Source organism: Mercenaria mercenaria, chromosome 12 (assembly GCF_021730395.1).
Source record: "Mercenaria mercenaria strain notata chromosome 12, MADL_Memer_1, whole genome shotgun sequence".
NCBI lineage: Eukaryota > Metazoa > Mollusca > Bivalvia > Venerida > Veneridae > Mercenaria > Mercenaria mercenaria.
Window position 1 is genome coordinate 55,621,045 of NC_069372.1, and position 24,962 is coordinate 55,646,006.

At 33.2% G+C, this 24,962-nt stretch overlaps 2 protein-coding genes across 2 annotated transcripts; both read right to left on the bottom strand.

Moving 5' to 3' along the window:
- Positions 1-905: 905 nt before the first annotated feature.
- LOC128547580 (structural maintenance of chromosomes protein 2-like) lies at positions 906-12,690 on the bottom strand. Its single transcript, XM_053520589.1, has 4 exons — positions 12,355-12,690; positions 11,765-11,980; positions 2,768-2,864; positions 906-1,291 (listed from the first exon to the last, which is right to left on the bottom strand). The coding sequence occupies exons 1-4, from the start codon at positions 12,688-12,690 to the stop codon at positions 1,098-1,100; spliced, it is 843 nt and encodes a 280-aa protein (XP_053376564.1). The 3' UTR covers positions 906-1,097.
- A 125-nt stretch (positions 12,691-12,815) lies between these two features.
- Positions 12,816-23,315, bottom strand: LOC123534059 (guanylate-binding protein 1-like). The gene is made up of 7 exons (XM_045316099.2): positions 23,165-23,315; positions 19,780-19,909; positions 19,560-19,579; positions 17,479-17,675; positions 16,358-16,485; positions 15,410-15,519; positions 12,816-13,342 (listed from the first exon to the last, which is right to left on the bottom strand). The coding sequence occupies exons 2-7, from the start codon at positions 19,897-19,899 to the stop codon at positions 12,841-12,843; spliced, it is 1,077 nt and encodes a 358-aa protein (XP_045172034.2). The 5' UTR covers positions 19,900-19,909; positions 23,165-23,315; the 3' UTR covers positions 12,816-12,840.
- Between the last annotated feature and the right edge of the window lie 1,647 nt (positions 23,316-24,962).

Sequence of the window (24,962 nt, forward strand, 5' to 3'; positions counted from 1 at the left end):
CAAACCAAAGTTGGAAAACGTATTGGCCAAAAGTTTTGATGTTATGATCAATAACTGCCATTGACCGGCACATAGTTTAAAACATCTCAGTAACCAACGGTCTTTTTGATATTTTCCAAATTATCGCCATGCTTTCATTACCCTAGGTAATGAGAACAAGCGCCATTTCTCGGATGATGTTATTTTAAGCAGCGCTAAGGAGTGAAATGATTAAAACCGGAGTGCGTCCCTTTCCAACACAGAACGACTCATGGCATGGACAAGAAAAGTATACGGACATAGCCCTGGAAACACAGGGAAATCTAAAATAGATGTTATAATCAGCAAGATTAACGATTAGGCTAAAAGGTTCAGAAACGGGTATCGTAATGTGATTGAGGTTATTGACCCTTTCTAAATAAAATTGGGAAAGAAACTGTCCGACACCCTGTCTGATAATCTCTGTATGTTTAACATCGAATGAGCAGATTCACACACGTGCAGATATCAACAATGAACTTGAGTCATTAAAATGAGATCTGAACACACCCATTTATCAAACCGGAAACAGTGATACATCCTTAAATGCAGTTTGAATTTGTGACTGAAAAGTCTGCCAAGAAGTTAAATTGTATCATCAAAGATCATAATGGTAATAGAATGCTGGATGAAAACAGTGAATCCATTTTACTTTGTGTGCAACGCTAAAGAGAGGGGACAATTGAAACATTGTCTTTAAGCCTTAGTTCCAACTATCTTAACTCAGTTTACACGGAAGTTGAAGTGCAATCGTACAACACTATGTAAACAGTTTTCTATTTCTGCTGATGTAATATTCAAACATTTATAAACACGTTATGATGGGTATAAAATCATAGTCGTATAACAAATACACGTATGGTTTAAAAGAGAAATTATTTTGTCTATTGATTATAATAAATTTTATTTACAAAACGTATAACCATTAAAATATCAGAACATAATTCGAAGAAATGAGGAATGAAGTGAAATATTTGTGTCTAATCTGGTTAATTCTAAATTTTTTATATCAATATCAAATCATATTTAAAACATTCATTCTGTTAGATATTCACATGGTATTGTTCACTGTGACGTCTTTAACGAAAAAGTAATTTAAACCGTTTAAAAAACGACATCCCCTTCACAGTTTCCAATCCCTTCCTTTCTGTCAGGTTTCGTTGGAATTCCTTCATTTCCTTTTTCATTTCTTTTAAACGTTCGGCTTCTATATCCTCTAACTTGGACTCAAAGTGAGACTTTAGAGTTTCTTGAACTTCTTTGCGCAACTGCTCTGTAACAGAATATTCATGAAACGATACAACTTAGGGAGAACTTGGTAAAAATTCAAATAAATGTTCATCTGAATATAGACTGTGAATTGTCAGCTCATTGGACAACAGCACTGTAGTATGATGTCGTTGTTAAAATTATATAACTTTGGTAAATTGACAAATCCGTTTATAATAAAAATGACATATAAGAAATGTTTAAAAAAGAGTAAGACTTAGTATGTCTTTTATTTTCAAATGACTGTTAAATTTGTAAAAGCATTGTTTAGTGCTCAGATATAGAGCAATATTCATTATGTTTTGGCAAAAAACCATCACTCCCGTTGTTACGTCAGCCCGTGCTATGCGACATGAAGTGTGTTGCACTTACTGAAGACTTTCATTCGGCATGAGTTTTATCTACTCATACATATATTTAATGGCATTAAGTATAACGGTTAAGGTGAAAAGTAAGCTATGCCTACATAAATACAATAGACTACAAGGAATAAATCATTAAAGTTTTAAAGAAAATTTGATAACAGTCATTATATTTGTATCATCTTCACATTCCTAATGTTATTGACATTCCAGAATCAATAATATTACTATTCATAAATAGCAAAATTATTGTCTGGGGGGACGTATACATTTTCTTAAAATGTTATTTGGATTGTTCGGTTTTATCTCAATTTTATCATGTTTGTAACGTCATGGGTTCAAAAATGTCTATACAGGCGCGTGTCTAGACATGCTGTTACGAACAAGAGTGAATGGGCCAGGCATATATTCTGATGTAAATCTTAAATTGATAACAACCGAACTGCTAACAGATCATAATATGAATTAAGGAACAACTAGCATGGGTATTTTTCTTTTAAATATCCACTTAAAAAGAAATATTCTACACTCGAAAGAACGTGAAACTTCGCTCTAAGCAGTTTAGATTTAGTGTCATCATACCTCCTATAGCGAATATCAAACTTTGCAAAACTTACGGGAAGCCGTGACGATGACGTCATTCACCGCGTTCTCGCACTGACTTTAGGATTTCTTTTGTTTGGAATTGTAAGAATTGTTACACTTATGAATAATGGATTATTACACTTAACCATCATTTACACAGAAAATGTTTAGCAAACATTTTGTTTTTTTCCCTTAAATAAAGTTGTTTTCCTTATTTTGAAACGAAAATATATGTCCCTTTTAAAATAATCATATCAAACTTTACTTGCTTTCAGACTGTGGTGTCCTGAGTGTATGACATTCTGTAATCTTTGGAATAATGCATTATATTTCTACAGTTTTGGTATTAAATTGTGCCAGAACCAGTTATTCTAATCAATTTTCCATTGAGTTTCACATTTTATTTCTGCATCTCAATATATTTATAACGCAGCACTCTCAACATTAAATAAACTCGTGTACATTGCACCTGTGTTGTAACGATTAATGTGTAGATATGTTTTAAGAGCTAGCTTACAACTTTTACAACTTACCACTTCTTTCTCGTTCCTCGTGCATTCTAGCCTGGAAACCAATTCTCATCTTTTCATCCTTAATACGCAATTTGAAATTGACGATGGCTGTGATAAGCTGAAAATAGTAATGCTTTCTTCTATAAAACATTCAGATAGGTTGATTACTATCGAAATATCAAATTAACTTTTTATAATTGCGCACATGACGGTAGTAGCAACTGAGTAAATTGATATCAAGAAATACATAAGTACCATACACGAATATCAAAGTAGGACTGGATAACGAGGACATCATCAAAGCATTTAAAAGAGTAAAGTCTAACAATGTGGTACTAGAACTCACATTAGGCTTCTAATTATAATGAAAATGCATTCATACCTTTCATTCATTTAAGAAAACGCTTGAATAGATTTTGGTATTACTTAAGAAGATTGTTCTATGATGCTTTATCAAAAAAAAAATAATAGAAACAATGCCTTGCAATGTTTAGTTTCTTGTATTACGTTGTCAACTATTTACTGTCTTGTACAAATGTAACTAACAGAATGTTTGAACTGAAGCCTAGGCATAATATAATATATCAGTGAAAACATATATTCATATTTTCAAAGTTGTGAAATTCTTTTTTTTTCACCAGTACATATCTGCCCTTAAATGCAAAAGAATTTTGTTAGAAAGAATAGGAACATTTTTCTCCAAAGTATTCTTCAATGAAAATACAAATGTATATAAAAAGTTGCATGAACACGAAAATATACACTTCATTGTATTTAAGTTAAAAAAATAGAAATGTCACAATGCTATTTATAAACTTATAAAAAAATATAAATGTAAATATGTATCATATATGCATAAAGATAGGTGATGTACATAACTACCTCTTCTGAAGCTGTTATAAAGGCTAGAATATTAGATATAAATAATCAGAAAGTAATATAAAACATCAGTAAAAACCGTGACACACATAAAAGATACGTAAATAGACATTTTCGATCATACCAGATTTAGATAATCTGCAAGTTGCAAACCGCTTCCTATAAGCGTGCGTAGATTACTGTGATTAATTAGTCACAGCTGTGCTGCCGTCTCATGCATATGTTTGAATTATTTTCAATTTGTATATACGCTTGTATACAAAAGTAGAAATATATAGTTATCCTAAGAAACATTTCACAATTTTAAAAGTACAAAAATCAAATTCATAGCCTTGCCGAAACTATAAAACCGGAGCCTCTATGGCACATGCAGCACTTATGGTGTAAGTACCAAATATGCGTAGCATTTAGATGATCCATCGTTTCAAGAAAACTCTGTTTCACAAATAACTTGGTAGAACTTGATTTTGATACAAAGGGTAGTTGCTTATTAGGCGGATTGACTAAAGTGTTATTTGTTGACAACCGAGAACGATACATCGACAGGTGTGATCACGTGATTTAGGACTTGTGTCCGATAAAAGGTATATATTTGGAGAGTTAGTACGAAACACGCCTCGGGAAAGACATGATGTAAGTTGAACCATCTATTTCAGATGGGCAGTTTCATAAATTATTTACTTTAATAATATATTGAAGTGTGTCAAGGTACTGATGTATGACAGTCTAGCAAGGAACTTGGTCCCATTGTTGAGGTGAATTTGGCTTAAACTTGCTAATAAATTAAGTTGTCCTATGCACGGCTGCGCCTGTATATCTGATATATACATATGTAACCTACCTTTGGTTACCTGAACTTTATAATTCGTGTACTAAGGTTTTTTTTTCAAATTTGTTAAGATTATGAACTCAATATTTTAAGAGAACAGGCATGTTACTCAATGTTTTACAGTAATAGCATACAATTTATGATGTTCAGCTTAACGGCCATAGACACTCTTAACTATACAGTGACAAACTGTAGCACAACAGAGTAATCAAATCTTTTTCCGACAATAACTGTCGACTCATCTTCCATAATATTATCAAATGCCACTTTCGAAAATAATGCAAATACTATGGCATATTCATGGAAGGATCTCAAAAATGTCAAAAAATCAAATGTTGATATTTAGACATTTTTTTTACCTAACACATGAATGCACTCTTCCAAGACATTTATTTCGAACCCACATACCTCTGTTAAAATTAAGCAATTTCGAAAATATATTTTAAACCTGTTATCATCTTCTTTACATTTTCCATCTTTAACAATAGCATGAACGGTTAGTCAAGTACTAACAAAAGAAACGCTTATGCAAACTTGTAACACTATTGCAAGCCAACAGTTCTTCCTGAAAATATATGGCAGTCATGTTTAGCCAATGTAAGCTTTGCGAAGCATATTGCAAAATGGTAAAGGCATTCATTTTGGTTTGGGTAATAACACAATTCACCGACTAAATATTGAACATTTTGCAAGTGAATGTTACAAGGAAGTATTAATCTTTGATTATTTGTACGAAATTCGTGGAGTTATCTCTACAATGGTATTTACATATTTTAACTTATCACCATACTATATACTGATAACATATTTTAAACTTAAATACATAAGATAATCATAAGTTTAGCGCTCTGCGGAAATAATGGACATTAACCGATTTTGTTCACTTTCTGTTAATTGTCTCATATTTAAGATTCAATATTTCTAATATTCTAACTGCAGATTCAAAAAGAGTAACACTCTGCTATCCAAAAATCAAATATAAACGAGTTGATTATCAATTTTGACCAGTTTAACAAACATGTTAACAAAGTAGTTTCTGTCGGGAACTACCCAAATGGTAATACAATATTTCTTCGCTAGTTACAGTTGCCTATTGTTCAAGTTGTTAAAATAAGGAATGTCTTCATCTATTACTCGACTCGATTTTCGTGACGATTGTTCACCGCTATAATACGTTAATACGTAAATTACCGACACGTTTCATTCCATGCGGGTTTGTCATAATATTTTAAGTAAATAGTATCAAATTATTTATCACTTGATTATCACGGAGATTAAAGAGAAAATATATTAACATCTTTTGAATGATAAATGACTTTACAATATACATATATAAAGTTTATCAAAAATAAAGCTTGCATTTTGCAACGAAATACGAACAGGCTGTAAAAAATCCCGTATAGTACCTTCCAAAATCCCGTATTTTACATTCCGTATTGTATGTTGCCGGACTACTTTCATTAATATGCATGAGCCGACACAATTGTATAAATAGCGGACACTAAAACATTACTCATTTCATTTAACATCAGCAAACATTTAAGATTTCGTTCGATTACAAATAAACAAATAAAAAATGGAGATAAATAATAAAAGGGTCATTACAACAGTAGCTAGATCTCGGATTTTGTATTCGGTTCTCGTGGATTTTGCAAGGACGGATCACACTCGGCGTACGCGCACCTCGTAATATCTGATCTGGCAAAACTCACACGAGCCAATTACAGCATCCCAGATCGAGCTTCAGTTATAATAACCCTATTATAGTATGTTACTGTCTACTGTATCAATTCATATAAGTCTGAATATATCTTCAACGATTTTGATATTACGGTTCTTGTGTACTCATTGATGCGGAATTTAAAAGAATAACTGCCCTGATGACAGTTAGATGATAAAATTAGACTCCCGCTGATATATATACGTTTACATATATTAACCTGTTTTATCATTACTACTTACAGTTTGATTCTTTGTTTTAAATTATTGTTAGAGTAAGTCGACAACTTGAACCAGATGTAAGAAGACAGTTTTATTAGTATATTATCATAAAGTACAATTTCGTTCCACAAATAGCGTGTTGTCAAATTAGATAAATACAAGCTAGTTTACCAATAATTTTCATATATGTGGCTGGATAATACCTACGTAGGCATTTCGTGAAGATGCAACTTTTATGTGTTATATGTAAAGTATATGATATAAGTAGTTCATTGGTGCCGGTAGTCACAATCATAAGGTCAAATAAAGGTCAAGAAATTAGGTCAAAGGTCATTAAGTGCAGTTTTTACAAATTTCACTTCTATGGCATCATATCTTTGCCATTTGATAAAATAAGTGAGCAAAAAGTATTTAATTGAAGCCAAAGTATTTAACTATGAAATAAAACCAATATATGCAAATTAGCTCATTTGTATATTAATTAATATTAATGAAAACGGCAAAAACGTACAAAATTACGATAAAAATTGGCAATTGTACAATATTTATTGTTTTATATATAATTTTCATGATTTGAAAAACAGAAATGAAACAAATGATATGTGGGATACTTATCTATTTATAAACGCAACTGTTTATATCGCCATCATATGTGTTTTATATGTAGATACTGCCTGAAGTGGGTGGGGTAAGTTGACTTCTGACCAACAGTTATCTTTAGCACAACTGTGTATTTGTTTTCACAAAAGCAAGGCATTTCTTTTGTATTTTGTACATATCTGCCGGCTATTTCAAAATGTGAACCTATCTCACACAGCCAATATGGCTGCCATTTTTTCAAAATGGCGACCAAGATGACCACCAAAGGTAAGTGTGTTCAAAAGTATGCATATATATGAGCGTTTACATATGTTTGAATGTAATTTATTGCAGTATTAAGATTGATAAATACAATTGATAATAAGACCATACGCCATGTAGGCAACCTCAGATAACCAATATGGCGCTCATTTTTCAAAATGGCTGCCAAAAGTCAATATATTAAGGTTTCTTTGCATACACTATAGAGTTTACATAGTTGTTTTATGTAGTTTAGTAAAGTATTGTAAACTTAACATGTTTCATATCAAATAAGGTTAAGAAATTCAACAGTTTTAGTTGTTTATTTCAGCAGAACACCAGGGAGAATTAAAAGTCAATAATAGTCTAAAATCATTTACCAGAGATTTGGCACAAGTTTTCACGACCTTGTTTGTCAACCAAGTTGAAAAGTGTCCCAAATGACCAGCTTGGCCACTTATATAAGCTCTGAAAGTGCCAGGACTGTCAAAATTGACCAATCATATGGTTCCATTTGTCCTGTAAGTCTGGCAGGATGACACGATTTTTATTGGAATGGCGGCCATATTGCCAGGAATATTTTTAGAAAAAGTGAATTTACATAAATAATATGAATGATAATATGCTAAAAACACTTAAAATACAAGCCTTACTAGTCATTTCAAATATTTAACCAAAAGCTTTAATAAAAACTCATAAAAGGAAAGAATTATTAAGGAATATAAATTCCTAGCTGCAAGGATTTTGAATATTCCCGCCTACCAAACTTAGAGGTCATAGCTGGACAAATCATTATTACAAAATACTGCAAGAATAGCTGAAAGATAGAAAAGTTACATAGTTTCTAGATGAGAAATTATTAAAAGGTTTCATGTGACACATAATATGTTAAGAAATAGCAACTAATTATTTATAAAGAGGCCTTGGAAATTTGACCCAAGGTAGACAACTCTTGTCGGCCATTTTGAAACCATTTTAAAAAAGGTAAGAAAATCAATGATTTCTTCAAATATAACCCCTTGATAAATGTCCTATAAAGTCCTATATGTTCAAGATGTCCTATAACATTGTATTAGAATCTTAATTTGTGAGATATTCTCTTAGAATACATAAAATAGTGGAAAAATGTCACAGTCTCGAGAAGTTCAGAAATCCTGGCAGGTAAGTGCCTTAAATATCTCCAAATATAAGCTTCATTATCAATTTATTCTGTTAGTAAAGTATCCTACATTGTCATCCAAAGTTTATATATTATGCTTCATTTAAGATATACTGTCTAGATTGTTTATTTATAAAAATAGCCATATGTAAGCTTGAGGTTAAATTTGGTATTGAAATTCTGAGTCTATTACAGTATTGTGATTGAAAAAAGCATTACTATTTTAAATCAGGTTGACACCATCTCAGACAACCAATAAGACACTTTTCACAATGACCGTCAAGAAGTCAGTATGTTCAGTTTTTCTAATATACTGGAGAATGTACAAAAGGTTTTATGTAAGGTTTTGCAGTATTTTGACGGATAATTAAACAATATACTATTTAAAATATATATTGGGTTTACAAACAGGATAGCCTAAATTGGTATCAATAGTATACTTGGTATAACGACTGGGCATCCAATGTATCTAGAGGTATAGAGAAGGCAACTATGGATATCTTCGATATATCGGCAGGCAAACTTGGCTTTTCATACAGGCCACTATGGATATTCTTAGGATACAGACAGGCAAACTGTGTATCAGTGATATATAGTCAGGCCATTTTGGTATCATTTGTATACAGACACACGCCATCCGGGATAAATATTGATGCCACTTTCGGTATTGAGGGTATACAGACATGCCACTCTGGGTATCCTGTGTATACAGACTGGTCCTTCTTGCTATACATACAGCCATCTAGGGAAAGCCTGGCTTTACATATAGGCAACAATAGGTAACCTGGATATACAGACAGATAAAATGTGTATCCTAGTTATACAGGAAAAATATCCGGGGTATACATACATATACATTCCACTATGGGTATCTTAGTTATACAATCATTCACTCTGCGTGTTTTGTGCATATATGTATAGCCACCCTGGCAAACATACAGTCCACTAACGGTACCTTGGCTATACATACAGGTCATTATGGGTATCATGGGTATACAGAAATGCCTATCTGGGTATTCTGTGCATACAGACAGGTCATATTGGCTACACATGTATACATACTGGCAAATACTGGTATACTGAATATACATACAGGCAATTCTGGGTATTCTGGACATAAAGAAGGATCAACCGATTTTCCTTGCAACTCTGGATATATTTGGTATTAAGGCATGTCATCCTTGCTATACATTTTTTATATATAGGCTACAAAGGGTATCTTCGATTTACATACACACCATTCTGGGTATCTTGGGTATATAGACATGCCATCATGGCTATACATTCAGGTCATTTTGGATGGCATTGGTATACAGACAGGTTACCTATGTATCCAAGGTATAAAGCCATGCCACTCTGTGTAGGCTGGATATACAAATATGTCATCGTGGCCATATATACTGGCCATTATGGATATCCCGGATTTACATATAAGCCTTTATGGGTAAAAAAAACAACCTGGGTATACAGACAGACCATCGTTGCTATACACTAGGCCAGTATATGCGTTGAGTATGCTTGGTATATAGACAGATCACCTGAGTCCATCCTAGGTAGGCCACTTTGAGTACCCTGGATATACAAACAGGCCATACTGACCGTTTACTTAATGTCACCACTATGAATATCCTGGGTATAAATACATGCCACCTGTGTACTCTAGGTATAGAGGCAGGTCTATCTTGGTATCCTTGGTATACTGTCAGGTCATTTTGACTATAAATACAGGCCACTATTGGATCCTGGGTACCGCTATTTGTAAACTTGCTATACATAAAGACCACTATGGATATACTGTGTACATAGGTCTTCCTGGTTATATATACAGAAAACTATTAGATGTAAAAAACAGGTATCCATTGTATACATACAGGCTGTCAGGGATATATATGTATGCCAATACGGATATCCTTGGTATACAGAAAGATCGCCAATGTATCCAAGGTATACAGGTCACTCTGGGTATCATGGATATACATACAGATACACTATGAGTGTCCGTGGCATACAAAGAGGCAATTATCGGTACCTTAGGTATAGATGCAGGCCATTTTGGGTATCAGGGTTATACAGACAGGCCGTCATAGCTATACATACATGTATATGCCAGTTTGGACATTTACTAATTACGCTTCACAACCTTGCATCGATAGAGTAACATAAGTTTGCATGCATACAAAGGATACCACGGGTGACATGTATGACTGTATTCCTATAATACCCAAAGTAACATATCATATACTAATGTGAATTGCAAGACGAAATATGGCAGTTCAATGTGCAAATGCTACCGATCAAACCAGGTTTGCATGTTTGAATGTTATGTGAGGCTATTTATATACCAACTGTAGAAATGTACATGGCAACGAAGACAATAAAGTTGTGACATTTTTAGAACAATGTCCTCTGGTATTGTGTTAGAGAAAAGACTATGAGCAAGACAGAACTGTGTGAAATACGATGTGCAGTATTTCAGTAAGTGTTAAATACTGATTATATTCTTAATGCATGGAATATTTACAAGCTTTTCTTGGACATTTATAAAACTGATAAAATTCTTATCAATGGTTAAGAACAGATATATGTGTACTAAATGAACGTTTTAAATGCATATTTGATACATTTTAATTAATATTCATGAGTATGCAAATGAGCTGAAAAACACTTAATTAATATTTGTGAAGAACATTATTCCAAAATCAAAACATCTTACTATCTCAAAATATGGTTTACATGTGAGATATGTAAATATTGTCAGTTTTTTAATATTTGTCTTTTTAATGATTATTATGTCCCACCCACTTTTGACAGTATTTACTCTTGCAAACAATAAATAATGCTAAAAACAGATATATATATTTATATAAAGTAATGTTTCAAATGTAATATTGCTTATTTTTGTCCATTTATAAACACAAAAAGTGAAGATTTGATCTTTGTATTATTTGAAAATATCATTTTTAACGAATTATCTGCCAATTGTTTTAAGTTTTCATGAATATTCATAAGTATGTAATAGAGAAATTTTTTGATTAAGTGTTTATAAATAAATGTACAAAGCCCTGACTTCATTTTGATACCACTGTTGTTTTTCTACACCGATAAATGACTAAGATAAAAAGTATTTATGTAACACACATGAAAATATGCACCGAATGACCTTTGACCTCGTTTATTCCACTATAAAGGGCCTCTCAAGGGTGACTACCGGGCAAGTCTTTCTTGTGGCACCTAGTAGACAACGTTAAACATGGTAGTCATCCATCTTCAGAGAATGCCTACGTAAGTCACAATTTTGAAAACTCTAGGCATACTAAGTCAAAGTATGAACATGAAACTTTATTAAAATAAACATGTATTCAACGTTTACCTCATCTTGGTCATATTCTTTCATGTCGTTCTGGAACTCCAGCTTCAGATGATCTATACATTGTCTATACAATTCAGAACCCTCTTTCCGGTCAAATTGATCCTGGTTTGCTATGATGATTTTGTTGTGTTGTTTTTCAAGGGCATCCAATAAAACTTTTTGTACTACTGTTCTGTTTTCCTCAAGTTTGTGTTCGGAGATTTTTTTCATCTTCGACTGTTACATGAAAAATATTTCGTAGTAATATACTGATAGTTTTATTACTTTTCAAATATCAATATGCTTTCAGGAGATACATATACCTACCATATCATTCAGAACCATGCAAGTTCATGCCATGAACACATTTTGTCGCCAAAAATACATTATACTACTTATTTTGTAAATAATGGAAATTTTCAACCGTTTATCTGTCCATTTAAGTACATAAATTTGTTCGTATATTGAAAAACAATATTAGCAGACAACATAAACTAGTAGTTATTCTTCTCAATATCGTAATTTACTTGCAGCTATAAGAGATTGTATAATTAAATAAAGTAAACATACTTAAGGTTTTGCATTAACTATAAGTAAAATTGACAGCATACCACGGCTTTTGATTCAAAGAACTCGCTTTTGTATGGGTAGGCTTGGTTTCTATATACTTTAAGTACTCTGTTCATGTAGCCGAAACATTCTTCATTAAGGGCTTGCTTGCTTTTCACTGGAAGACTAATTTTCTGTAGTTCAAACTCAAACTCGTGCACCAACTTTACAACTAACTTGCTGTTGTGAAATTTAGATGCCTGTTCAAATGCTTTTTCGAATGTAAGTGAGGAATTTTTCTGCAAGGCGTCAACATAAGTTCTCGTAAAGCATTCGAAATCTAAAAGACATAGGAAATGTTTGATCAGTAGAAGTATTGTAATACATTTGTAAATCATACGGATCTGATAAAAAAGAGTGCTTAATAAGAAATTCATCCTATTTGGAACATCGTATCTTATTAAATGTGCATATCTGTTTTTGTGCTACTTACATATATTTGAACGGTATCTACTTAATTGTCCTAAATTTAATTACATGTACATGCATTAATGAAAAATATAAGAAGGAACATATTGTCTAAAACAAATGCTCATACACCAATAAAATATACCGGGGCCATCAACAAGCTTCTGTGTCATTCCATCTACAAATTTAGGCTCACAGTCATAGACAAATTCCTGTAGTCGGGTTACATCTTTTACAAAGTCCTCGTCTAAAGCATTGTCATCTAACTGTTCAATCCTCGCAAGCTTTTTACTTCCAACTGGTTGCGCAAGAGTGAAACACTTTCTCCTTGGAAAGTATCTTTTGATACAGCTTCTTGTTTTGTTGTAGCTATCTTTCCCTTTCTCATCGGCTGAATTAGCTAGACATTCTTCAAAGTACTCGTCTTCAGTGATGACCTTTCCATTTGTACTTTTTAACTCGAGATAAAAATCTCGTAAACACATGATAAACATTGGAGTAACAATTCCCATCAAATCTTCATTTTCATCCCGACGGGAGCTACTTGTAACTTTTATGCTTTCAGTAAGTTCTGTAATAAATCTTTTTACAGATAACGAAATGTAATGAAACCTTTACGTGTTGGAATATATGCAAAGTGTAAAAGAACATTGCTCATTTGTTTTAATATACCTTTCTTATTGAGAATAAAGTGGGTTTTTTCCATTTACATATTGAAACAAAAAGCCTTTACCTAACCTATGGGTAGTAAAAAATTAAAAGTATCACACCAAACATGACTTGGTATACAATGACGTTTTTATTTATCATAACGATATAGATAATATTTCTTTATTGTGCAAACTCAGTTTTCGTGTTCGATTATTATCTTATTGTTCCGTCCATTTCATCAAACTGCCTGGTTGCCAAAATATTATCAAGCGATTAGTAACAGTATCGTCTTCTAACAATCGTTTTTTAAATATCTCAAGCGCATACCTTATGATTTTCTGCGCCTGTTATGATATCAGTAATTTATGTCATCAACTAAAACACTTCTTTGGATTTCTGCGCTTGAATAATTAAATGTATTATCCTATTGGGTAAAATAATACTTTCTGGTTCAGTTAAATACTGTGACGTCCAGTTTTGACTGGGTGCCTATTGACGTAAATATTAAATCAAAAGTAGCAAGAGATCGACAAATTTCAATAATATATGCCCTAATAAAACCTGTAAAAAGATCCTTTGGAATGCAACCAAGAAGAGTAATAGCGGACTCGGTTTGACTGATTCTGCTCATGAGATGTAATAAAATATGCAACACCTCTACCGCCCCTTGCACCGGCTTAAACGGAATTCTATTAAACATATGTGGAATGGACTCTATGATCCAAAATGACCAGAAAATATAACAACGCTAAATCAAGTTTTAGATCAGAGGAGGAGGAAGTAAATATTCAAGAAAATTACTTTAGTAGGTTGGTGTCCGTGTGCAGGGATGGGGATAATATGGGGTTTTTTAGGGCAGGCGGTCAGTGTTTTTGTGGCGGCAATGGTGGGTAAATAAGACACGAAACCTAAAACTGATATTCGATGAAGATTAATGTTGCGGTGAGTAATGATAAAGCTGGATGGGAATAATTCTGCTCCAGATACTCTGCATCTTAAAGTATTCTGTTTCAAGTAAATAGTTTTTACCCTATGCCCGGACACAAACATGACAGATTAATTTAACTTTTTTGAAATTACTCAATTTTTGACCGTAATCTTTGACCTACCGACCTAGTTCATGCCACCTACCTATATGCCAGTTTAGAAGCAAATGCCTTGAATCATAAATGGTCCGCATACAAAATATCATGTATAATCAAGTGTAATTTGAGCTCAATTTAGGTAGAGGTTAATAAGGAGATGAGCAGTACGCAAAATCTTGGTCAATAGGTCAAACTTTAAGGTCAAAAATAGATCAAAAGTATAATAGCGTATATGTTGTTTCTGGACCATATATGAAATTGACTTTGACCTTCTGAATCCCAGAACAAAGAGAGGCCATATTATGAATACAGGCAATTATCTGATGAAATATAACGACTCTAGGCCAAAAACGTCTTCAGTTACTATGACGAAGCTGTCCGAATGGCACAGTGACCTTCTGAACCTTAAAACTAAAAGAGTCATTTTCAGAAACGGGTACTCATCCTATGAAGTTAATAAACTGGACTAGTTTTCAGTCTTGAGGTCGATGATTCCACGATCTTTGACATACTGGTCCTGCAAACAATAAAGGTCATCGACTTGTAATTTTCAGCGGAGAGCATTTTCATTCCCAAGGATATTGTGGCATTGACCTTACACCTACTGAATCCCAAAACAACTGAACTTTTAAGTTTGACGCTGTGGGTCAAAAGCGTTCTTAGGTTATTTCTCAGTCTAATGGTCAATTTGACAATAACTTTATGTCTAAAAGCAATAGGAATCATCTACTGCTCATGCACAATAATCAAATCAAATTTGAACGTTGTCAGAAGTTATTGATCGGAAACCAAATAATCTACCGACGGACCGACCGACTGACAGACAGACGATGAGCAAAACAATATACCTCCTATTTTTCACAGGGAAACATAAAATATGTCTAAATAGACTGAACAAAATTATTTAGGATACGCCAACTTGTCAAGAGCCTCTTGGTTGAAAACACCTGTGTTGTTGTAAATCAGTGTGCTGCACAGAAGCAGAGTAAGGCTGAACATCTTGTTGTCGTGGTTTGTATCACCCTTGATAAAAGAAAGATGGAAAAACTCAGTCATAAAATGATAAAACTAATTTATTTAACAGTCTGTTGACAAGCTTAAACGCGCTTATAATTCCTCGATTATCTGTTTATAGCCTTAATTTAAATTTTTGGTTTAGAGCTACTGTGACAAATGCGAAGTAATGTGTGCCACCGCCAATACTGAATGACATATCTCTTTTATGAAATACCATGCCAATTTATCAATACTCAAAGATTTTTTTAAAATTTATATCATTAGCCCTGTTTGTATTTTAAAGTGAGCAAGTAAATCAGGTATAAAAGAAGGCATCTGTTTTACTCACATAATACGTAACAAAAGTTTTTGTAAACTGCGATTTTACGGTGAAATATCCTGATATAAACAACACATAATTCAAAATGTTTCCTTCTATAAGCTGTTGTAGGCATTCATTTTATTGTTTTTATTTTAAGGTATCTGACAAAAGTAATGTCAATTTTATGGCCAGAAATGTATCCGTGCAAAATCACTATTTTAAAATCATTATGTTTAACAACATTCTTGCATTGAATTATGCTTTCATTAAGAAAATAAGGTATTCACTGTTAAAGTCAAAAATGACTTTTTGGAAGATTTTATTAACCATTGAAAATCGTTGTTCATAATCAATTCATTTTTACTTTTAAAGATCCTTTTATTACTCTCTATAGTATTGTCTCATTTGTTAAGACAGATCAATGAACAAATTTGGATCAACAGTAATGAAAGTTCTTATACAGAGAGTACATGCATGGCATCATAATAGTTTATCGAGCAACATGGTCTTATGCCGTTATTGTTAAATGCAATAGGACCAAACCTTTGCAACATCTCCCAAACCCTCTGTATCAAGCAAAAGTAAAACTTGGTCTTTCTGTTTCGGATGAGGTTTACACCAAGCCCAAATTCCTTTTGTCTCCGACTGGACTGTGCTCCCGAGTGCAAACCCTTTGAGAATAAATTCGATTTTAATATAAATCCGACTGAAAGTCGTATAGTTACTTAAAAGAATATTACGTTGGTAGTATATATATTTCATTGGCACACCGTGCATATTTGCAACTTTAATCCAAACATCATTCTGTGTTTTCAAATAAACAAGTCATATTATAATGCGAGGTATTAGTAATATTTAAATGTTGTTCAATTAATTTTACCCTTCGGATATCACGTGCTATGGTATGCCAATACATGATTAAAGAAAATACGCATTATAATCGAAGTCTCAAATGGTTATTACTGTATTACATAGAGGATATTTGTTTGTTTCAGTGAAATATCAATTTTATTTCACAAGTGAGCATCAAAAACTGATATTTTCACGAGTGGCGTAGCCACGAGTGAAAATGACTTTTTTGGTGCTCACGGGTGAAATAAAATTGATATTTCACTGACACAAACAAATTTTCTTTTTATTTCATGTGCAAAACTCTACTTTTGTTGCGTAACTTATAAAACATCGAAAATCGCGGGAAAGGTCAGCAGAAAGCATAAAACAAATGACGTCATTTTAACAACGTCATCGTCATTATGGTCCCCGGTATTCATAACGCTCGGTATACAATTTGACTTCAATCGCGACGGAGAACCGGAACTAGTTCGGCAAAAACAGTGAAAAATGAAAATGATAATCTACTGTTTCAAAACTATGGATTATCACTTTTATTTCACTGAAAAAAAATATTTCACTGGAAAGCATAAAATAAATGTATTTAATTGATAAAAGAAAATATGAATAAAGGTTCATGACATTAATATTTTAGCTGTTGTTTTAATAGTGAAACAAGCACACGAATTATAGTAGAATTTCATTTTTATGGACGATTTGGCCTGTCTGCAGACAAATACCTCTTTACATGTAACAATGTGAAATGGAATGAAATAAATATTACCTGTGTAATTGTGTAATGAAGCAAACATACCTCATTAATTATTTATTACCTTCTCTCTCGTTAGCCAATCTATTCATAAGGTATGACTTTCCAGTTCTGTAAAGCCCACATACTGCAACAACATTTAGCGGAACATCGATGTTAGAGATTTGTTCAATGACAGTTTCTGAAATTTTCAGATTGTTGCTGGCATCATCCGTATAAATGAAAAGTACAGGTCTCTTGAAAATATCCAGTCTTCCAAATCTGTCATAACAAGTAACTTATTAGAATAATTGCATCTTATATAAAGCTTTAAATATACCTACCATGTAGCTTATAGAGATATGAGTTCGGAGGGACGTGATTTGCCGAGCCTCTTCTGATGTCAAAAAGCATTATCCTGTAATCTATTAATCAAGCAAGCCATGTAACATACCTAGGGCAACATATATTTGTAACTCATTTAAACGACTGGTATAAAAATGAAACTTAAACATTTTACTCACCTTAAGCCACTTCTAAGTGCATAGTTACACGTGCTTTCTTTGATGATTCTTTTAAATACATTTGACTTCTTTGTTATGTAAATCAATGGTGCAAATTGGGCATCGTGTACAAACGAGGCGCCAAGGGTAAATACTAACCGTAATCGACTCTACTCAGAAGCAAACACCCGGTCTCTCTCTCTCTCTCTCTCTCTCTCTCTCTCTCTCTCTCTCTCTCTCTCTCTCTCTCTCTCTCTTCTATGCTGAACATTAAATGTTTGTCATGACAGTTGAGAGAAAATCCTTCTGTAACGAATACTTTAGATCCACAAACCACCTTAAATGAACATGCAATGAAGTTAAATTGCAAACTATAAACGTAAAAACACTAACAATTTATACAAAATAATAACGACAAGGCCATCTCACATTAAAAGCTGCTAGCATGCCGTTCCGTATTTGAATACATTAGAACCTTTATTGAGGCAAACATTTTTTTTTCTATTTGAGTTACAGACGCTGAAACAGAATTTGGAATGGAATGAATATGAACATTTGTCCGTCAATAGTTACGGGGCAATTGTGATATCTGGCCACTCGCGTGATAACAAAAACAACACCTCCACAAAGTGAGGCAATATGCGCCCTAAGTTCTCGATCAAAGAGAGACGAAGTTAAATTTAAAAAACAAATTTTAAGTAAAATCTTCAACTTAAGTCAAACTTATAAGATGCTTTATGAATACGGCCCCTGGTTCATGCGCTCGAATATAAAGAGTACAAGAATATAAAAGGTTTTATTGGTGGAGGGTTTTTGGGTGTAGGGTTATGTAGGGGTTGGCATAGAAATGGGGATTGTGTTTCACTCTAAGGAAATAAGATATATTATTTTGGGGAGGGATAATGTGGGGGAGGCGAATGGAGGTGGGAAGTAATGTGGATTGTTGCATTCCAGAAATCCAATCATTAATACCCACATATATTTCAAGTGCAGTGAAGAGTTTTGAAGTTGTTCTCCAAACACGAAATAGATAGAAAGAAAGTTTTGAACTCAATTTATGACCTCGACATACTAACCAAGTTTGTGCTCTCTGCACATTGTCACATCACCACTTACCTATATACCAAGTTTGAAGTCAATACCTTGAATGATATTAATCTACTTATTGCTCTTGACACATCGTATGACCAACAAATTTGACCTATTTGTTACCTTGACCTATGACCTAAACGGCTGGCTTAAAAAACGCACATTGTCTCATCGCCACCTTTTTCATTTTGTTTGGTTAAAAGTCACATTGACACAATTCAATTTGGTATGACAACTTTTCCAGCTTTTTGGTGGTAGAAGAATGTGCCCCTCTAGGTATTGTTTCAGGGGCGGATGGTCAAATAGGTGGCCTACCATAAACCCGCTGGCTCCTTCGCAAAAATCACTATACAACACTTGCGATGTTTCGAATCTACATCAGTGAATGGCAAATAGTTCAAAGTTAGCGACTTTCGTCATTCGACAATAGCGACCTCTTTCACATTTAATTGTTTATTTGTATGGTTTTAAAAGCTGAAGACAATCGGATATTTCTTCAATATTTTCTATTTAGTGCTGCATAATATGCTGTAGTTTACTCCTGTACCTTTAAAAATACAAATAAAAAACGTACCTTTCTTCCAAAGTACACCCCTGAAAAATAGTAGCCATAGTACATGTACCTTTTCCAATTTCGCGATAAATCAATACAGTATGAAGGAACACAATTCTGATATTCGTTATCAAACTTAAAACAAACTTGCTTGAATGTTTTTTTTTTTATAACTTGTATGTGGACATTTTGTCGGAATTAAACTACATTCTCTAATCAATTTAAAATAAAACATACATACTTCAAGGTCGCTTGGTGTAGGTGTTACAACCACTTCTTCGAACACTTCGTCTGAAGCTTGGTCAATTAAGTCATGTATTTCTGCATACAAAGTCTCCCTGTCTGGCAACGTTGAATTCATGACTTTCCCACTGGAATGTATTTTAATATTATAAGAACAACAGTCCGGTGGTATACATATTCAGTGTCTCAAGCTCGACGAATATGATCACTTTACTTTATGCTATACCAAACTAATGGTAAATTATCACTCAAAATCGGAAGTTTAATTTAAAAACTTCATTATGTGCATGTAAGATACACCTATGCTAAAGAAAAATATTTCTTTTCACAGTTGCTGATTTTCATTTAAAGTTAAAGGCCCAAATCGCATCACATCTACGTGGGTGTTGTAATTTGCACAGTGATACTTACAAAAGGTGTTGTCCAACTTTGCAAAATGTGATTTTGTTTTGCAAACATCAAATGCGCAAAAGGAAATGTTCAAAATTTCAAGACATATTGAAATGTTAAAATGAGTCTTAACATTCAGAACGGGATTTTTTTATATACAATATTTTGTGTAGACTAATCTAATCTGTAAAATGTAAACAAAATGTTGTTTTTTTTTTTTGTGGGAGACAATTAATGAAAAACATAAAAAGGTGTAATGCAAAAAATAAAAAAGTGTCATTTAGTGTAGTTGAAGTACCACCATTGTGTTACGGAATTGGCCTTTATGAATTACACAAGATGGCACTTCTTTTACAGATTTGTAAAAGTCGTCTCGTCTGATTGATATATACGAGGTATTACCGTATTTGATATTAGAATGGTCAAAGAATAAACGCAGAGCTCCTTTAGATACAGCTATAAGCTATAAGTCAAAATATAGTGCTTTAGCGTTTGATATTACGTATCAATTAAACCTGATTAATGTTGTAACGGCAACTCATTTAAGATTTACCATTAGTTACCAGTCAAATAATTAAATAATAATGTTTGATATTACAGGTTTCGTGTCAAGTTCTGACTACTTATAATAGTAAACGTTGAAACACACTACATAATCGTTATATCGCGTTTCGTTATTCTCCAACTGTCCGTTTAAAGACAAAGTTGAAACCTCAAGGTAAAATGTGTCTCATGAAAATGCTTTTACATAGTTTAATGTTAGTTTTAATATAAGTCCCAGCAGTTATTTCATTTAAAAACGTGTTAGTCATCTATAGAAAAAGTTTTATAAATATGATAAGATTGCACGTGGGTTTTAGAAATTCGAAAAAGTCACACTTAACAACCTCCAGTACGTAGATCCCAGATATGAATGTGAAAAATACACCAAGTAATAAAAAGAATAGTTCCTAATAAACACCATAGAACTCTATAAAGTCCCCATTATTGTCTTAAAGGAACAAAAGTATAGATATAGAATGTTTATATTGGGCCTAAAAGGACTAAACAAATTCCATGTTCGTTTATCAACATTTTCATAAGCATTTAAAAAATAAATCTTAAAAAAGTAACATAACTCCATGTCGACCTCCATCGAGGAGTTCTTGCAACTGAAAGAACTCCAACCCTGCATTCCGTATTACTATGTAGATACAATGACGTTTACAGTACATATATTTCTTTCATATTAAGTTAAGTGTCTTTGTTGAGTCAAGACTGCATTGTGACATACATGTGGCAACTGACTAATCAAATGATGGAAACATTGAAGGCATACTTTGTCTTGATGTTATTGCCAATATTACATACTTTAAAATATCATATTATATTATGTTTATCTACATATACCTGAACAATGATACCAAGACTCTTTATCATAAATAGAACTAACTTTAAGTCACGTATAACGGGGTACTAAAAGATTACAATGAGATAATGATTATACATAAAATGTGTTGCTGACCTACTTAAACGACAGTCATAATAGGACATTTACTTATTTTTATTTAGTTTTCATTGATTTTATAGCATAGTGTTTCAAGAAATGTTCATTATTTTTGGTATAATAATAATTTTAATCATTATAGTATTTTGATAAGTGTTTACACAGTACTACACTTTGTTTTAGTGTTACAAATGATACTAAATGTGCGCTAAAATTATTAGAACAGAGATCGTAAAGGCCGTACGTTCGGCCCACGGCTGATGTGAGAGAAGACAATACGTTTGATAAAATTGTCTATTTTATACTGGTAGGGAACCAATGAAATAAAATTATAAACTCCCTTGGAAGCAAAATATTAGCAGTCTTGCTTTCCTTTTGGATCATAGAGTACATTCATTATCTATGTAATAGAATTCCGCTTAGGCCGATGCGAGGCGACGCGTGCGATGGTGCACTTTACATTACCTCTCATGAAAAGACAAGATCAAACCGAGTCTGGTATTATTTTGCTTTGCTACATTCTATGCTTTCAAAGGATCTTCCCACATATTTTATTGTATCTGTTTATGAGAGAAAAAAAGGATCAGAAAGTTTAACAACACAGATGGTGCATGTGCTGGCCGCTATACGGCTGTTGTGAAAATATTGAAGCAGATCCTATGGGACACATGTTAGCTTGTCAGAATTAAATTACATTTGAACAATAGCTTTGATATTTGCAGCGCTGAGCTGACGAACCGGGCATATTTTCGTAGCTGTGCTTCCTAATGTCAGAAAAAATATCACAGTTATCACAGTTAAAAGCTTAAAAACTTGAATATATTAGTATCATGTCGTTTGATTTACGTTGAAGATTGTACTAATTAACCGCGGGTGTTGCCGCAGTTGGGTTGGTCAATTTGAAAACGTTTCCTAAATACCATTAATTATATGTTTACTTTTATTGCGAACATCAGGTAATAAGGTAAATGAAATGTTACATTTTGTCATATTTTGATACGAAGAGTTAGCATCCATTTGTTACCTAGTTTCATAAGTACAACTTATTTTTGTTTCGAATAAAAGTTCACGTGTTTAAAGTGCGGATAGTGTAATGAGTATCAATGCTCAAATTTCGAAATTTTTGTGCAAAGATATTTGAATTTAAAACATTTAAGTTGGTCATGTCTCGTACATATCTACATAAATGATCATTATAATTTCCGATATGTTTTCGAAAATGTTGATAGCCTGACGACAATAGATTCTTTAACTCCTGAGAAAATTTGGCAAATAGCTATATATTTATGCTACTTGAATGAATTACATTTTCTGAGAGGAGAAAGAAATATATTAAAACTTATTGCAGACTTTCTGTTCACTACAGAGTGACATTTATGTAAGTATTTCATCTACATACATACATTTATACATTAGATACTGGAAGTAAAACACCTAATTAGCTTTAAGCAGCTACCGGATCACAAACCTAAAGTGATACATTGTAATATGAATTGTAAAAACTTACCTTACGTAATTTTCGCTATTCAAATGTTGTATTTAAACTTAAACTCATCATTTGTAACGACAATGTTTATAACTGCATGTATTTCATTTCAATTATATCCATTCTCTTAACAAAATAAGGTTAACGATAAGATAAAAATATACAAGTTATCTCTTGTCTTCAGTTATAATGTACCTTTAACAAATATAGGTGATTAAAACAAATATCACGTTCGCTATTTGAACACCTGTAGGAAGAGCGAGCGTTTGCTTTATTTTAGTTTTAATACATTTGCTTACCATGGCAATGCAGTCGCTTTAGTTTAAGGATAATTTTCAACTGCTCAAATATGTTGTTTATCATTAAGGAGCTAGATTTCTAGATTATTACAGGAATACAAAATCTTACAATATTAAGATATCAAATGATTTTACAGGAATGTAAAGCTATTGCTAAGCCTTTAACGACGCTATATATGTTATTTTATATATGTTCGCAACAATAATACATATTGTCTATCAAAATGAAAATAAAGTAGAAGTCCTAGATGAAAATGCGCACATAGATTTATCTATTCAACTTCAGTCATTTATTTTATTGGATGTCAATTTTCTTCCCCGTAAGAGAATATGCTTACTTTCTTGTGAGGGGACTCCGTGGCCGAGTGGTTAAGGTCGCTGACTTCAAATCACTTGCCCCTCATCGATGTGGGTTCGAGCCTCACTCGGGGCGTTGAATTCATCACGTGAGGAAACCATCCAGCTGGCTTACGGAAGGTCGGTGGTTCTACCCAGGTGCCCGCTCGTGATGCAATAATGTATGGAGGGGCACCTTGGGTCGGTACAACGTTAAACCAGACAAAATACAATAAAATGTACGGCACATGAAAGATACTGTTTTAAGATTACATTGCTTGAAGTTAATTACCTGACGCTTTCGGTGGATGGCGTCTCAATGTATTGCACAGCCACTAGTCCTGTATTATTCCGGATAGAAAAAACATAAACGACGTTTTAGTCAGTGTATAAAAAAGTATAAATGTAATAAAAACGAGCAAAATTAAACAGTTTTGACTCTGTTTAGAAGTACTATAATGGGAAGTGATGATTTTGAAATATGTCAATAAGTTCTTTTAAACTTGTAACATATGTAAATCGAAAGTAATACGGAGTTACTATATTAATCAATAATTTTATCTTTTTGGGTAAAGCCGTATAAAGCTCACTTTTGCCTGGAGGTCGACAAACTCTCAAGTTGACAGGCAATAAAAATGTTGCTTTAAATGAAAAGTTTTTTTTTATTTCGGAAAATAACGTTTTAAGGAATCTTTTGATGAATGATATCGCATAAAAAGGTAAATGAAATACAGTTGTGTTTTCAGGCTGCCATTTGTATTACGAAAACAGCCCATCAGCATCGTTCTTGCATATCAGAGGTCTACCATGGTTCCCTAGTTGAAGCTTTGACACTTTTCACATATATATTTTCATGGCTTACATTACAGGTTAAACATTTCATCCAATCAGCGAAGTTTTCCGACAAATCTTCGCGAACCAATAAAAAATCGGCCGTAAAATCGTGACCACGTCCGTTTTGATATTAACGCTGAATTACGAAGTATCATTTTTTCTTGAAGTAATTTTCTAAACCCTCCGTGGCCGAGTGGTTAAGGTCGCTGACTTCAAATCACTTGCCCCTCATCGATGTGGGTTCGAGCCTCACTCGGGGCGTTGAATACTTCATGTGAGGAAGCCATCCAGCTGGCTTACGGAAGGTCGGTGGTTCTACCCGGGTGCCCGCTCGTGATGAAATAATGCAC

Excerpts from the sequence above, each read along its gene's own strand:
- LOC128547580 (XM_053520589.1), bottom strand. The coding sequence starts at position 12,690 with ATGATTTACAAATGTATTACAATACTTCTACTGATCAAACATTTCCTA. Across the intron at positions 11,981-12,354 it reads TCTTTGAATCAAAAGCCGTG|TCGAAGATGAAAAAAATCTC; the intron begins GTATGCTGTCAA and ends TTCATGTAACAG. Across the intron at positions 1,292-2,767 it reads CGAGGAACGAGAAAGAAGTG|AGCAGTTGCGCAAAGAAGTT; the intron begins GTAAGTTGTAAA and ends ATTCTGTTACAG.
- LOC123534059 (XM_045316099.2), bottom strand. The coding sequence starts at position 19,899 with ATGAATTCAACGTTGCCAGACAGGGAGACTTTGTATGCAGAAATACAT. Across the intron at positions 16,486-17,478 it reads ATTGGCTAACGAGAGAGAAG|GGTTTGCACTCGGGAGCACA; the intron begins GTAATAAATAAT and ends TTATTCTCAAAG. Across the intron at positions 13,343-15,409 it reads GAGGCTCTTGACAAGTTGGC|ATTTATTACAGAACTTACTG; the intron begins GTATCCTAAATA and ends ATCTGTAAAAAG.